The sequence below is a fragment of the Oncorhynchus mykiss genome, chromosome 13, assembly GCF_057628025.1.
Source record: "Oncorhynchus mykiss isolate SJ-2025 chromosome 13, ASM5762802v1, whole genome shotgun sequence".
Taxonomy (NCBI): Eukaryota; Metazoa; Chordata; class Actinopteri; order Salmoniformes; family Salmonidae; genus Oncorhynchus; species Oncorhynchus mykiss.
Window position 1 is genome coordinate 2,930,395 of NC_143034.1, and position 15,620 is coordinate 2,946,014.

The 15,620-nt window shown below is 39.3% G+C and overlaps 2 protein-coding genes across 2 annotated transcripts; one reads left to right on the forward strand and one right to left on the reverse strand.

Annotated features, from left to right (window-relative positions):
• Positions 1 to 328: 328 nt before the first annotated feature.
• Positions 329 to 5,620, reverse strand: LOC110487183 (uncharacterized). Its single transcript, XM_036948652.2, has 2 exons — positions 5,003 to 5,620; positions 329 to 1,675 (listed from the first exon to the last, which is right to left on the reverse strand). Exons 1-2 carry the CDS (start codon positions 5,331 to 5,333, stop codon positions 915 to 917), a joined length of 1,092 nt encoding a protein of 363 aa, XP_036804547.2. The 5' UTR covers positions 5,334 to 5,620; the 3' UTR covers positions 329 to 914.
• A 2,552-nt stretch (positions 5,621 to 8,172) lies between these two features.
• Positions 8,173 to 15,181, forward strand: LOC149978484 (uncharacterized). Its single transcript, XM_090194693.1, has 2 exons — positions 8,173 to 8,801; positions 11,981 to 15,181. Exons 1-2 carry the CDS (start codon positions 8,390 to 8,392, stop codon positions 12,865 to 12,867), a joined length of 1,299 nt encoding a protein of 432 aa, XP_090050819.1. The 5' UTR covers positions 8,173 to 8,389; the 3' UTR covers positions 12,868 to 15,181.
• The last annotated feature ends 439 nt before the right edge of the window (positions 15,182 to 15,620 follow it).

The following is a 15,620-nucleotide window of genomic DNA, read 5'->3' on the forward strand; positions in this document are numbered from 1 at the left end:
ATATTATAATGTATTAGCTACCATGGAGCCTTATAATATTCTAATGTATTAGCTACCATGGAGCCTTATAATATAATAATGCATTAGCTACCATGGAGCCTTATAATATTCTAATGTATTAGCTACCATGGAGCCTTATTATATTATAATGTATTAGCTACCATGGAGCCTTATAATATAATGCCTCCATTAGCTAACATGGAGCCTTATTCTACTTTTTAATTTTCATTTCTTTCAAAAGTTTAATATTATATTGAGACTGACAAAGACACGTTTTTGTTGATCGATTGGTGAGAATATAAAATAAACTTCACATCTACTACACATCTGTATTCAATGCAAATTCTGATTTATTCAGTCAACAGATAATATCAAAATAAACAACTCTATACTGCTTCTACATAGTGGAATTGGTGGGAACATTCATGTTTTTCAGGTCAACAACTTATCAATGTTGTTATAAAAACGCCATCACATTTTCATCGTCCTTTAGCTTGACGACTAGTAAACAAAGTATCTAAATGAAACAAAACGACTAAATTCAAGAGGTTTCAATGTTCAAAATCAAGAAATGCTCATTCTATTAATCTATTCAATAATTTACATGGTGCAATATCTAAATCGTGTATTCAATCAAATTCATTTAGAGAAAAGCCAGATCACATCAAATCCAAGAGGTTTAAGGTTAGAATCAAGAAATCCAAAACTCCATTCATCTATATAATAATGAACATTTAGCAATATCCCCAAAACATAATGAACAATATTAGAGGGTTTATACTCGTATGCAATGGATGAATGGTAGTATTTATCATCTCCAGGTGAAAACTTGAAAAGAGTAGGTCTATTTTGTTAATGATTTCATGTTAACAATATGATTTCATTTGGCATAAACAAAAACCTAAATTCTCAGGTCAAAAACATAAGTCAGTACACAGCCTCTCTATTCTCTCATGTGATTTCAGGTCCTCTGCCTGGGAAAATGTCTTTCCACAATGAGAGCACTGGTAGGGCTTTTCCCCTGTGTGTATCTTTTCATGCTTCTTCAGGCTACTTAAGCGGGTAAAACTATTTCCACACTGGGAACATTGGAACGGCTTTTCCCCTGTGTGTGTCCTCTCATGCTCCTCCAGGCTCCTTAAGCGGGTAAAATGCTTTCCACACTGGGAACATTGGAACGGATTTTCCCCTGTGTGTATCCTCTCATGCTCCTCCAGGCTCCTTAAGCGGGTAAAATGCTTTCCACACTGGGAACATTGGAAAGGCTTTTCCCCTGTGTGTGTCCTCTCATGCGTCGTCAGGCACTTTAAGCGGGTAAAACGCTTTCCACACTGGGAACATTGGAACGGCTTTTCCCCTGTGTGTGTCCTCTCATGCCTCTTCAGCCTGCTTAAGCAGGCAAAACGCTTCCCACAGTGGGAACATTGGAAATAATGTGTGTGTGTCCTCTCATGCGCCTTCAGGTTGCTTAAGCGGTTAAAACACTTTCCACACTGGGAACATTGGAAAGGCTTCTCCCCTGTGTGTATCCTCTCATGTCGTTTTAGGTCCCCTGATTTGGAAAACCTCTTTTCACATTGGGAGCAGTGGTGTTGTCTCGCTGGTTTGGGCGTCTCTGGGTCTGGTCCCCCCGAAGGACTCTTTCCGCTATCAGAGTGAGAGTCTGGTCTCTCTCCTGCCAAAGACAAACAGATTATTTAGTTAAATACTTAATAGAGACCTGAATAAAACTTCTACATGATAAAACTGGCTCCATGTTCAAGGAGGAGCCTGGTGAAGAGCTCCGGTCTGAGTAACTGACTGACGCTGCTCCCTCTGTGACGTAGCTGCCCCCTCTGTGACGTCGCTGCCCCCTCTGTGACGTCGCTGCCCCCTCTGTGACGTCGCTGCCCCCTCTGTGACGTCGCTGCCCCCTCTGTGACGTCGCTGCTCCCTCTGTGACGTCGCTGCTCCCTCTGTGACATCGCTGCCCCCTCTGTGACATCGCTGCTCCCTCTGTGACATCGCTGCTCCCTCTGTGACATCGCTGCCCCCTCTGTGACATCGCTGCCCCCTCTGTGACATCGCTGCCCCCTCTGTGACATCGCTGCCCCCTCTGTGACATCGCTGCCCCCTCCTTTTAAACTACTGCCCAGCCTTTCTGAACTGTCTGACTGAACAACACCGTATCATCTGAAGCTGTGGTAGACCATCACTACTATTGTTATACTATCAGGTTTAGTCTAGTTAACACCTTATCATCTGAAGCTGTGGTAGACCATCACTACTATTGTTATACTATCAGGTTTAGTCTAGTTAACACCTTATCATCTGAAGCTGTGGTAGACCATCACTACTATTGTTATACTATCAGGTTTAGTCTAGTTAACACCTTATCATCTGAAGCTGTGGTAGACCATCACTACTATTGTTATACTATCAGGTTTAGTCTAGTTAACACCTTATCATCTGAAGCTGTGGTAGACCATCACTACTATTGTTATACTATCAGGTTTAGTCCCCCAATCACCTCATGAATTTAAAGTTTTACTCTGACATTTTTTATTCATGCGCCCCTTCAGTCCTTGATTTTCCCTCAATAAGTATAAATAATGATACATACATATATACAGTGCCTTGCGAAAGTATTCGGCCCCCTTGAACTTTGCGACCTTTTGCCACATTTCAGGCTTAAAACAAAGATATAAAACTGTATTTTTTTGTGAAGAATGAACAACAAGTGGGACACAATCATGAAGTGGAATGACATTTATTGGATATTTCAAACTTTTTTAACAAATCAAAAACTGAAAAATTGGGCGTGCAAAATTATTCAGCCCCCTTAAGTTAATACTTTGTAGCGCCACCTTTTGCTGCGATTACAGCTGTAAGTCCCTTGGGGTATGTCTTTATCAGTTTTGCACATCGAGAGACAGAAATGTTTTCCCATTCCTCCTTGCAAAACAGCTCGAGCTCAGTGAGGTTGGATGGAGAGCATTTGTGAACAGCAGTTTTCAGTTCTTTCCACAGATTCTCGATTGGATTCAGGTCTGGACTTTGACTTGGCCATTCTAACACCTGGATATGTTTATTTTTGAACCATTCCATTGTAGATTTTGCTTTATGTTTTGGATCATTGTCTTGTTGGAAGACAAATCTCCGTCCCAGTCTCAGGTCTTTTGCAGACTCCATCAGGTTTTCTTCCAGAATGGTCCTGTATTTGGCTCCATCCATCTTCCCATCAATTTTAACCATCTTCCCTGTCCCTGCTGAAGAAAAGCAGGCCCAAACCATGATGCTGCCACCACCATGTTTGACAGTGGGGATGGTGTGTTCAGCTGTGTTGCTTTTACGCCAAACATAACGTTTTGCATTATTGCCATAAAGTTCAATTTTGGTTTCATCTGACCAGAGCACCTTCTTCCACATGTTTGGTGTGTCTCCCAGGTGGCTTGTGGCAAACTTTAAACAACACTTTTTATGGATATCTTTAAGAAATGGCTTTCTTCTTACCACTCTTCCACAAAGGCCAGATGTGTGCAATATACGACTGATTGTTGTCCTATGGACAGAGTCTCCCACCTCAGCTGTAGATCTCTGCAGTTCATCCAGAGTGATCATGGGCCTCTTGGCTGCATCTCTGATCAGTCTTCTCCTTGTATGAGCTGAAAGTTTAGAGGGACGGCCAGGTCTTGGTAGATTTGCAGTGGTCTGATATTCCTTCCATTTCAATATTATCGCTTGCACTGTGCTCCTTGGGATGTTTAAAGCTTGGGAAATCTTTTTGTATCCAAATCCGGCTTTAAACTTCTTCACAACAGTATCTCGGACCTGCCTGGTGTGTTCCTTGTTCTTCATGATGCTCTCTGCGCTTTTAACGGACCTCTGAGACGATCACAGTGCAGGTGCATTTATACGGAGACTTGATTACACACAGGTGGATTGTATTTATCATCATTAGTAATTTAGGTCAACATTGGATCAGTCAGAGATCCTCACTGAACTTCTGGAGAGAGTTTGCTGCACTGAAAGTAAAGGGGCTGAATAATTTTGCATGCCCAATTTTTCAGTTTTTGATTTGTTAAAAAAGTTTGAAATATCCAATAAATGTCGTTCCACTTCATGATTGTGTCCCACTTGTTGTTGATTCTTAACAAAAAAATACAGTTTTATATCTTTATGTTTGAAGCCTGAAATGTGGCAAAAGGTCGCAAAGTTCAAGGGGGCCGAATACTTTCGCAAGGCACTGTATATAAAATGATATATAATGATAAATAATGATATATATATATATATATAAAATGGACTGTCATTGTTACAATCTTAATCTTCATTTCACCTACAAGACTGACATTACCCACTGAGGAGGGCATGTCATTTACCCTTTTAATGTAGACCACATGGCCAATTCAGTACATTTTTTATATGAATAAAAGCTTGCTAGAATGACCAAAGTCAGAATTTTGACATGTCCCTCCGTCAAACATGTATCACTTCCAGGATCATTTTACCCCCCCCCCCCCCCCCCCCCAAAAACCCAAAAGGTTTAATTGCTACCTTTATAGGGTTACTGTTCCCATATGGCCATATTTCCATGTTACAGCGCGTTGGAGGAAAACAGATGGAAGACAGATGATAGACAGAGGCATACCTGGCCTAAATAGCTATCAACGACTCCTAACACCTGTGTGTAAACGGAAAACGGACGCCACAAAGGTGTTGTCGCTGAAAAACGCTGTCGGCTGCAACTGTGTTAAAACCGGTTAGAACAGTATGCTGCAGTAAGAGTATATTTTTGAAATTATTTTTGATGTGATATGAAAGTGGAGAGATTTATGTTTCTGGAACCGTACCACAATTGAGAATGGATTCACATTTAGATGTAGTACTTGTCTGTTTTGGAGCCACTTCGCCTCAAAGCAGAACATGTCTGGTCCTTGGACTATACTGAGTCACGTCAGACTTCTTTCGTCCATTAGTGGGCTAACAGAGGTTGTGATCCTGTTATTAAGAAAGTACTTACTGGTCTTAATCAGATCTTCTGTCTCCTCCTCGTCGTCTTCTTTCAATGTGACAGTCATCTCCCCCTCCTCTCCTGCATCCTCCTCTTGCTCCTCTTCTTTTAATGTAACATTCTCCTCCTCTTTCACTCTGAACGAGTCTTCCTCTTCTTTCACAGTAACGTCTTTCTCTTCGTCTTTAACCGGAACAGACTCAACCTCTACTTGTTTTTTAACGGTGACATCCTCCTCTTCTTTCTCCTCTTTCACGACAATGTTCAGCCACAGACCCTCTTCCTCCGCCCAGCAGACCTCCTCTTCTTTATCCGGAGGAGAGTAGCTCAGTGAACTCATGGTCGGAGATGTTAGCTAGGTAGCATTAGCGACAAGCCTAGCTCTAAGCTAACTTATTAAGCCAGCTAGCTGAGTAACAATGTACATATAACATTAAATAAGGTAACTAGCTAAACGACAGAACTTTAAAACACCAAAACAGTGTAAAGAGCGTGAATGTTGTAGCTATGTTTGCCAGAAAGCTACCGAGGTGTCTGACTAGCTGTTGTTGTTGAAAGAACGTCCCGTCCACTAGATTATACGTCACACTGGCAGCGTCGCCTGAAAGACGCTCATCGCCATCTGCTGACTGGAGTTGGTAAACGCCGTTGAGAGTAAAAGTGTATTTCATTTAATTTAAAACATACTTTCTATCTGCTACGTATCTGACTGCATTTAAGGAAATGTCACATTAATTCAGTCAAACAAACAAATCTGCACCATGGTTTAACAGTGATCTAAGTTCTGTGAAAGCGGCTGGGAGCAAACTGGAGAATAGCTAGAGGAAATCAAAGCTAAATGAAAATACATATGAAGTGTGTAAAACAGTATTTAAACATTATTAAAGGGACCAGTGTTCCATTATTAAGGGGACCAGTGTTCCATTATTAAAGTGACCAGTGTTCCATTATTATAGTGACCAGTGTTCCATTATTATAGTGACCAGTGTTCCATTATTATAGTGACCAGTGTTCCATTATTAAAGTGACCAGTGTTCCATTATTATAGTGACCAGTGTTCCATTATTATAGTGACCAGTGTTCCATTATTATAGTGACCAGTGTTCCATTATTATAGTGATCAGTGTTCCATTATTAAAGGGACCAGTGTTCCATTATTAAAGTGACCAGTGTTCCATTATTAACGTGACCAGTGTTCCATTATTAACGTGACCAGTGTTCCATTATTAAAGTGACCAGTGTTCCATTATTAAAGTGACCAGTGTTCCATTATTAAAGTGACCAGTGTTCCATTATTAAAGGGACCAGTGTTCCATTATTAAAGTGACCAGTGTTCCATTATTAAAGTGGCCAGTGTTCCATTATTAAAGTGACCAGTGTTCCATTATTAAAGTGACCAGTGTTCCATTATTAAAGTGACCAGTGTTCCATTATTATAGTGACCAGTGTTCCATTATTAAAGTGACCAGTGTTCCATTATTATAGTGACCAGTGTTCCATTATTAAAGGGACCAGTGTTTCATTATTTAAGTGACCAGTGTTCCATTATTAAAGTGACCAGTGTTCCATTATTAAAGTGACCAGTGTTCCATTATTAAAGTGACCAGTGTTCCATTATTAAAGTGACCCGTGTTCCATTATTAAAGTGACCAGTGTTCCATTATTAAAGGGACCAGTGTTTCATTATTTAAGTGATCAGTGATTCCATGTCTATGTACATAGGGCAGCAGCCTTGAACGAGCAGTGTTGAGTACTGGGTGGAGGCCAGCTAGTGACAGTGATTAAGTTCAGGGCAGGGTACTGGGTTAAACAATAAACATGTTAAACAATTAAGACCTAATTCAGGACTTAACTCCAGTCTTGACCGTATACTGTCAGTTGCGTGCTACCGAGGTGGCTGACTAGCTGCTGTTGTTGAAGAAGCGTCCTGTCTACTAGATTACACGTCACGCTATAATATATATTTTACTCAACTGCGTTTTACCTTCCGAAATAATATCCTATTGGTAACAGAAGTGTGTTTAAAACACAGCTTTATTGGTTAATCTATTTTGTCTAGCAAGCTACCGAGGTGTCTGACTAACTGTAAATGCAGAGGGTCTTTTACTCAGTTATAAAGAATTCTTATCACTTTACAAGGTCCCTGTAACACCTAAAGATTTTGCAATTGTTTTAGATGCCATTCCCTCAGGTGTTGCTCTGTTATTCAGGAACGTGTCAAGACCTGACCCTCACAGCCTACCTTCTGTTGACCCTGTTGACTCATCAGTAGGAAAGATTTGTTTCTCTTTTGGTCCATTCAACAACAGAGCGATACGAACCTTGTTTCAGCAGGATGTTGTATGTATATACCTTATGTCATGCCTTATGTCATGCCTTATGTCATGCCTTATGTCATGCCTTATGTCATGCCTTATTGGAATGGATTTATTGATAATATCTGTTGGGAAAAAAGTTTGGATGTTGCCACACACATACCTACTTGTTAACAAAACTAAGGAAGTTTCCTTTAAAATTATTCATAAATATTATCCTGCCAACCACTATATGAAGAAGTTTAAGGAAAACATCAACTCAAATTGCTCCTTTTGTAATGACCATCCAGAAACTGTGTTGCATCTTTTTTGGCATTGTATGCATGTAAGAAAACTGTGGCAAGACATCAGTAGGTTTATAATTGAACACATTTATGAAGATTGTACACTATTGTGGAGAGATGTACTGTTTGGATTCTTTACATACAATAGAAATAAGCGGAATCATTTTTATGTAATTAATTTCATTATTCTTTTGGCCAAATTTCATATACACAAATGTAAATTTGCTAACAGAAAACCACATTTTCGTTACCCTACAAAAATAAATTGAACTGTATTTTAAGACGGTTAAATGCTCTACTAACAAAAAAAGCTGTTAGAATTGTAAGTAATGCATGTCCCTTAAGGTCCTTGTGTAATTGTAATGTGATATTGTACCCCCTTAGCCCCGCCCCCAGCCCCGCCCCTAGCTCGATTGTCTATTGTTTGTAATCTATGTATGCTTGTGTTCCCTCATGTGCTTTATGCATTGATTTGTTATTAATAAAAAAAATATATATAAAAAAAATAAAAACTGCGTTTTACCCCAGTCAGCAAAAAAGCATTGGGACTTCAAGGCGATGCTGCTGGTGTGACGTATAATCTAGTGGACGGAACGCTTCTTTCAACAGCAGCAACAGTTAGTGAGACACCTCGGTAGCTTGCTAGACAACATAGATTAACCAATAAAGCTGTGTTTTAAACACACTTCTGTCGTCTAGTTAGTTATCAGATTTAACTTAATATTTGCGGTGTTGTTATTAGTCAGCTGGCGGGCTGGTTAAGTTAGCATTAGCCTAGCTAGCTAACATCTCCGACCATGCGTTCACTAAGCTACTCTCCTCCTGCTAAAGAAGAGGAGGTCTGCTGGACGGAGAAAGAAGCTCTCGTCAGAGAGGAGGAGGAGGAGGAAGAAGAAGCTGTTACAGTAAAAAGAGAAGTAGAGGGTGAAGCTGTTATAGTGAAAGAAGAGAAAGACGTTTCAGTGAAAGAAGAAGAAGACGCGTTCAGAGTGAAAGAGGAGGAGGATGTTACAGTAAAAGACGAGGAGGATGCCATTTTTGGAGTAAAAGAGGAGGAGGGGGAGATGACTGTTACATCGAAAAGGGAGGAGGAGGAAACTGGATATCTGGGCCCCGTTTCCCAAAGTCATCTTAAGGCGTCTAGGCATGGTTCTACAGATGAAGTTAGCCGTGAAATGCTTTTGGGAAACCGGGGCCTGAAAAACACTAGTAAGTACTGTCTTAAAAACAGAGGCTTAAACTCTGCAGTTGAACTGATGTGTGGTTTTAAAAGGGAAATCTACAGTTGCAGGCAGAGTGACATCTTCGTTATTAAACTTTTACAGGAAACTCTGTCCCAAAGTCTGGACAGTTGCTGCTCTGATTTGTCATCCCGGGGGTCCCAGAGATAAAAATGTAGCGTACTTTTGTTTGATAAAATTGGTTTTTATATCCAGTGTTTTGCATTAATTCCAGACTCTTTCAACTTGCAACAAAACAATTTATGAAATCTAAATCGGCAAAACGTTGTTTAACCCGGGTCAAGTTTGGTTTCTGTGCAAATCCTCCAGACACTCTAGAAGACAACCAAACTTGTTTCATCATTCTACATTACATACGCAACACGTCAATTATACCACGAAGGTCAACCACCATTACTCACCAATTATACCACGAAGGTCAATTACTCACCAATGAGACGAGCGGTGTTCACTTGATTGACAGTGCGGTTATTAGTTCTGAATATTTTTTTTTTTTTTTGCGGTTGTCATAGGCAACTGTTGTTTTTGTTTTGATTATTACTTGAAACAGTCGCTAAGGTAATATCTTGTATATTTGGTTGTGATATTTGCAAAATACTTTATTCTTGATGCTGATTAACACCAGTAAGTACTTTCTGAAAACATAAACTCAGTTGTTGAACTGATGTGTGGTTGTTAAAGGGGAAATCTGCAGTTGTTGAACTGATGTGTGGTTGTTAAAAGGGAAATCTGCAGTTGTTGAACTGATGTGTGGTTGTTAAAGGGGAAATCTGCAGTTGTTGAACTGATGTGTGGTTGTTAAAGGGGAAATCTGCAGTTGTTGAACTGATGTGTGGTTGTTAAAAGGGAAATCTGCAGTTGTTGAACTGATGTGTGGTTGTTAAAGGGGAAATCTGCAGTTATTTTTACAATTATTTTTATTAGCTTGAATGCTAACACTCATTGATAGGCTGGTTGCAAAGCCAAATAGCATTTTTACTGGTTGAGGTATTTTTTTAAAGTATAAATCAAATTTTATTTGTCACATACACATGGTTAGCAGATGTTAATACGAGTGTAGCGAAATGCTTGTGCTTCTAGTTCCGACAAAGCGGTTGATTTGTGACAATGACACAAACATTATATTTTGCAGGACATTATAACGAGCCTTATCATTATAATCCCAGAGTTAAATGCTCTCATAAACAACCTGGAAACGGAGGCTAATGTTGCAGCCTACGATCTTGAGCTGATAATGTGCAGTAACATTCAGAATACATTGTGAAAAACTCAAATCTTCACTCACCATTTTTGCTCCAGGCAGATATACTGCATCCATAACTAGTGGTTTCCTCATTACCAGATATACTACATCCATAACTAGTGGTTTCCTCATTACCAGATATACTACATCCATAACTAGTGGTTTCCTCATTACCAGATATACTACATCCATAACTAGTGGTTTCCTCATTACCAGATATACTACATCCATAACTAGTGGTTTCCTCATTACCAGATATACTACATCCATAACTAGTGGTTTCCTCATTACCAGATATACTACATCCATATCTAGTGGTTTCCTCATTACCAGATATACTACATCCATAACTAGTGGTTTCCTCATTACCAGATATACTACATCCATAACTAGTGGTTTCCTCATTACCAGATATACTACATCCATAACTAGTGGTTTCCTCATTACCAGATATACTACATCCATAACTAGCGGTTTCCTCATTACCAGATATACTACATCCATAACTAGTGGTTTCCTCATTACCAGATATACTACATCCATAACTAGTGGTTTCCTCATTAGCAGATATACTACATCCATAACTAGTGGTTTCCTCATTACCAGACATACTACATCCATAACTAGTGGTTTCCTCATTACCAGATATACTACATCCATAACTAGTGGTTTCCTCATTACCAGATATACTACATCCATAACTAGTGGTTTCCTCATTAGCAGATATACTACATCCATAACTAGTGGTTTCCTCATTACCAGATATACTACATCCATAACTAGTGGTTTCCTCATTACCAGATATACTACATCCATAACTAGTGGTTTCCTCATTACCAGATATACTACATCCATAACTAGTGGTTTCCTCATTACCAGATATACTACATCCATAACTAGTGGTTTCCTCATTACCAGATATACTACATCCATAACTAGTGGTTTCCTCATTACCAGATATACTACATCCATAACTAGTGGTTTCCTCATTACCAGATATACTACGTCCATAACTAGTGGTTTCCTCATTACCAGATATACTACATCCATAACTAGTGGTTTCCTCATTACCAGATATACTACATCCATAACTAGTGGTTTCCTCATTACCAGATATACTACATCCATAACTAGTGGTTTCCTCATTACCAGATATACTACATCCATAACTAGTGGTTTCCTCATTAGCAGATATACTACATCCATAACTAGTGGTTTCCTCATTACCAGATATACTACATCCATAACTAGTGGTTTCCTCATTAGCATGTGCAGCCAATGTGATTTATAGGATATTTATTTTCATCAGGATATTTTCAACCTGTGTTCAACTTTTTTTTGTGAATTTTACCTCAATTTCGTTGTATCCAATTGTTAGTAGCTACTATCTTGTCTCATCGCTACAACTCCCATACGGGCTCGGGAGAGACGAAGGTTGAAAGTCATGCGTCCTCCGATACACAACCCAACCAAGCCGCAATGCTTCTTAACACAGCGCACATCCAACCCGGAAGCCAGCCGCACCAATGTGTCGGGGGAAACACCGTGCACCTGGCAACCTTGGTTAGCATGCACTGCGCCCGGCCCGCCACAGGAGTCGCTGGTGCGCGATGAGACAAGGATATCCCTACCGGCCAAACCCTCCCTAACCCGGACGACGCTAGGCCAATTGTGCATCGCCCCATGGACCTCCCGGTCACAGCCAGCTGCGACAAATATGTCTATTTTTGATCACTTGACTGTCTTAAGACAGTACTCAATTAAATTTGTAAAAGCATTTAAACATTAATTACAGACATCAATTGTTGTACAACATCCTGGGCATCACCTTTTAGCTGAAAGATACAGTGGATTTCTGCTGTTGTGGGCCTTTAACCATCTGTCTGACTTTGTTGTTCACACAGGAGAGAGACGTGACTATTGTGGATCCTCTGGGGGGCCTCAACAACCTCGTGATGCTGAAGAGACAGAGAAGAGTCTCTTCACATCAGAACACCTCAAACACCAGCGGAAACCCACAGGGAAGAAACCTCACCGCTGCTCTGACTGTGGGAAGAGATTCCCCTCTTCAGCTGGCCTTAAAAGACATCTGAGAATCCACACGGGAGAGAAACCTAATAGCTGTGATAAATGTGGGAAGAGTTTTAGTGTTACAAGCAGCCTGAAAGCACACCAGAGAACACACACAGGAGAGAAACCTTACAGCTGTGAATACTGTGGGAAGAGTTTTGTTACATCTAGCTGTCTGACCATACACCAGAGAACACACACAGGAGAGAGACCTTACCACTGCTCTGACTGTGGAAAGAGTTTCGTTATCTCAGGAAATTTAACATCACTCCAGAGAACACACACAGGAGAGAAGCCTTATAGCTGTAATCAATGTGGGAATAATTTTTCTCACTCAGGCAACCTGATAGCACACCTGAGAATACACACTGGAGAGAAACCCCATTGCTGCTCTGACTGTGGGAAGAGATTAATCTTTTTAGCAGATCTTAAAATACATCAGAGATTCCATACAGAAGAAAAACCTTACCACTGCTTTGACTGTGGAAAGAGTTTTGTTTCATCAAAACATTTAAAATCACACCAGAGAACACACACAGGAGAGAAGCCTTATAGCTGTGATCAATGTGGGAAGAGTTTTGGAACATCTAGCAGCCTGAAAACACACCAGCGGACACACACAGGAGAGAAACCTCATAGCTGTAGTCAATGTGACAAGAGATACTCTGATAAAAGATCTCTGATTAAACACCAGAAAATACATGAAGGAGTTGTTTCATGATATCAATGAAATAATGTTACAATGTAGAATGTTTTAACATTGTAGTAGGAGTATTTTAATGATGTCACAATGTAGAATGTTTTAACATTGTAGTAGGAATTTTTTAATGATGTCACAATGTAGAATGTTTTAACCTTGTAGTAGGAGTATTTTTAACGATGTTCTGTTAATTTAAGTGTCATGTGGATATGAGCCTCATCAGGGGAAAAATCCAGGCTCTGTATTGAAAGAATATTATTTAACCAATAAAGTGTTGTGTTACACTTACCTCGTTGGTGACCCACTTGAATTAAAATGCATTACTTCAAAATGTAGCTAGCTGTTTTCTACAAATTGTCCTCTAACCAGTGATGTACACATTATTCCCAGATTCCGTGTGGTGTTTGAGCTGTTAGTTTAATTTTGGAGACATATAATTGAAACGCATCCCTCCAAAATGTAGCTGACTGTCTTCTGCAGGTTGTCCTCTAACCAGTGAGGTGAAATATATCTCCCATTTCCAGGTGTTTTGTTTAGTTGTGTTCGTTTCAACATCATGTACATCCTGATTTCCCCCCTAATCGATATCAGTGATTTATTACTACCTGTCAAAACAACATTGTTTCTGGTGCTTGTGCAGTTTATAAGGTGCTTGTTTAAAAAAGATACAAGTAATGTGTGTGGCAGATGTTTGTGTACATTTTATGTTTAGGTTTTCAATATATCACAAACCGTTTCTGCATATTGGTGATTGATTTGGACACGTTAAAACTGTTTTGACATTGGGGCTATCCCACCTAGCAAAATGACTTTGAAAACAAGACTATCTCACCTAGCAAAATGACTTTGAAAACAAGACTATCCCATCTAGCAAAATGACTTTGAAAACAAGACTATCCCACCTAGCAAAATGACTTTGAAAACAAGACTATCCCATCTAGCAAAATGACTTTGAAAACAAGACTATCCCATCTAGCAAAATGACTTTGAAAACAAGACTATCCCATCTAGCAAAATGACTTTGAAAACAAGACTATCCCATCTAGCAAAATGACTTTGAAAACAAGACTATCCCATCTAGCAAAATGACTTTGAAAACAAGACTATCCCATCTAGCAAAATGACTTTGAAAACAAGACTATCCCATCTAGCAAAATGACTTTGAAAACAAGACTATCCCATCTAGCAAAATGACTTTGAAAACAAGACTATCCCATCTAGCAAAATGACTTTGAAAACAAGACTATCCCACCTAGCAAAATGACTTTGAAAACAAGACTATGCCGACGTCCAATGTACATTTGGTTTTGTCCAATCTACCTTCGGTTTTGGGATAGTATAATAAATTGGTCTATAATACATTTTATAAACAAATCTACATCACTCCAGAATTTCTTGACTACATCCAAGTGCTAATTGTGTTTATTCCGCTACTGAAGAAGCATGTCTCAAATCACCTCATATTTCAAACATTCAGCCTGACAAAATATACATGTTTTATTATTCCATGCCTCACCAGTAAGTTAATTATTGCAAAGCGAAGGAGTGTACATTCTGTTTTGATATTTCAGCATATTTACAATTCATGTAAAATGTTGTAATCATAAATATTTATGCTACCGACTGAAAAAATGTTGGTACAATTATGTTGTTTACGAACGATGTTGTAAAACAAGCTTATATTTGTTCTATTGGATATTACACCCAGGCCTTACTATTTTAATCAATGTTATCTCCTTAGAATGATCATTAGTCTTTCAGTTTTTGTTATTCTTTAGTTTTTTTATCCTCTTATGTTTGTTGTGGTGTAATTATTTCCTTTTTTATTTTCATAGAGTTGATTAGTTTTCCCTGTGAAGCGCACTGCGTTGCATCCGTGTCTGAAATGTGCTTCATAAATAATGCTCAGTTTGAACATATCGTACAACAAATGAACCCAATGACTGACCAATCAACAGACTCAACACCAATGAACCCAATGACCGACCAATCAACAGACTCAACACCAATGAACCCAATGAACCGACCAATCAGCAGACTCTTGCAAAACAAATGAACACAATGAACCGACCAATCAACAGACTCTTGCAAAACAAATGAACCCAATGAACCGACCAATCAACAGACTCTTGCAAAACAAATGAACCCAATGAACCGACCAATCAACAGACTCAAAACCAATGAACCAAATGAACCGACCAATCAACAGACTCTTGCAAAACAAATGAACCCAATGAACCGACCAATCAACAGACTCAAAACTAATGAACCCAATGACCGACCAATCAACAGACTCAAAAACCAATGAATAAACATGTCCAAAGGCAACAAAAAATATCTTGGTCCATGAATAGTATCTTAGTGTGAATAACAGTATAAATGCAGTCACTGGTAAAATAGTGCATGATATGTATGTTTACTATCTATTTTCAACCAATCCGGTACATTTCTTGTTGAAAAAATAATAATCTATATTACGTCAAAGGATTCAACTACTGAAAACTGAAACAAACAAATCAATCCCACTTTTCCATCCTGCTGAAGACGTGGTGGAGAGGTGAACACCACCCCCGGCTCTACCAGGGGCTTGAGGTGGTCTCCCACAGCTCTGCTTACGTTCTGTGGCCTTGCTGTTCTATTTCTTGACTGCCCCTGACACACAGGAACACATTTAGTCATATTATACTGAACAAAATATAAAAGACCCAGAAATGTTCCATATGTAGAAAGAGCTTATTTCTCTCAAAATTTGGCCTCAAATTTTTTTACATCCC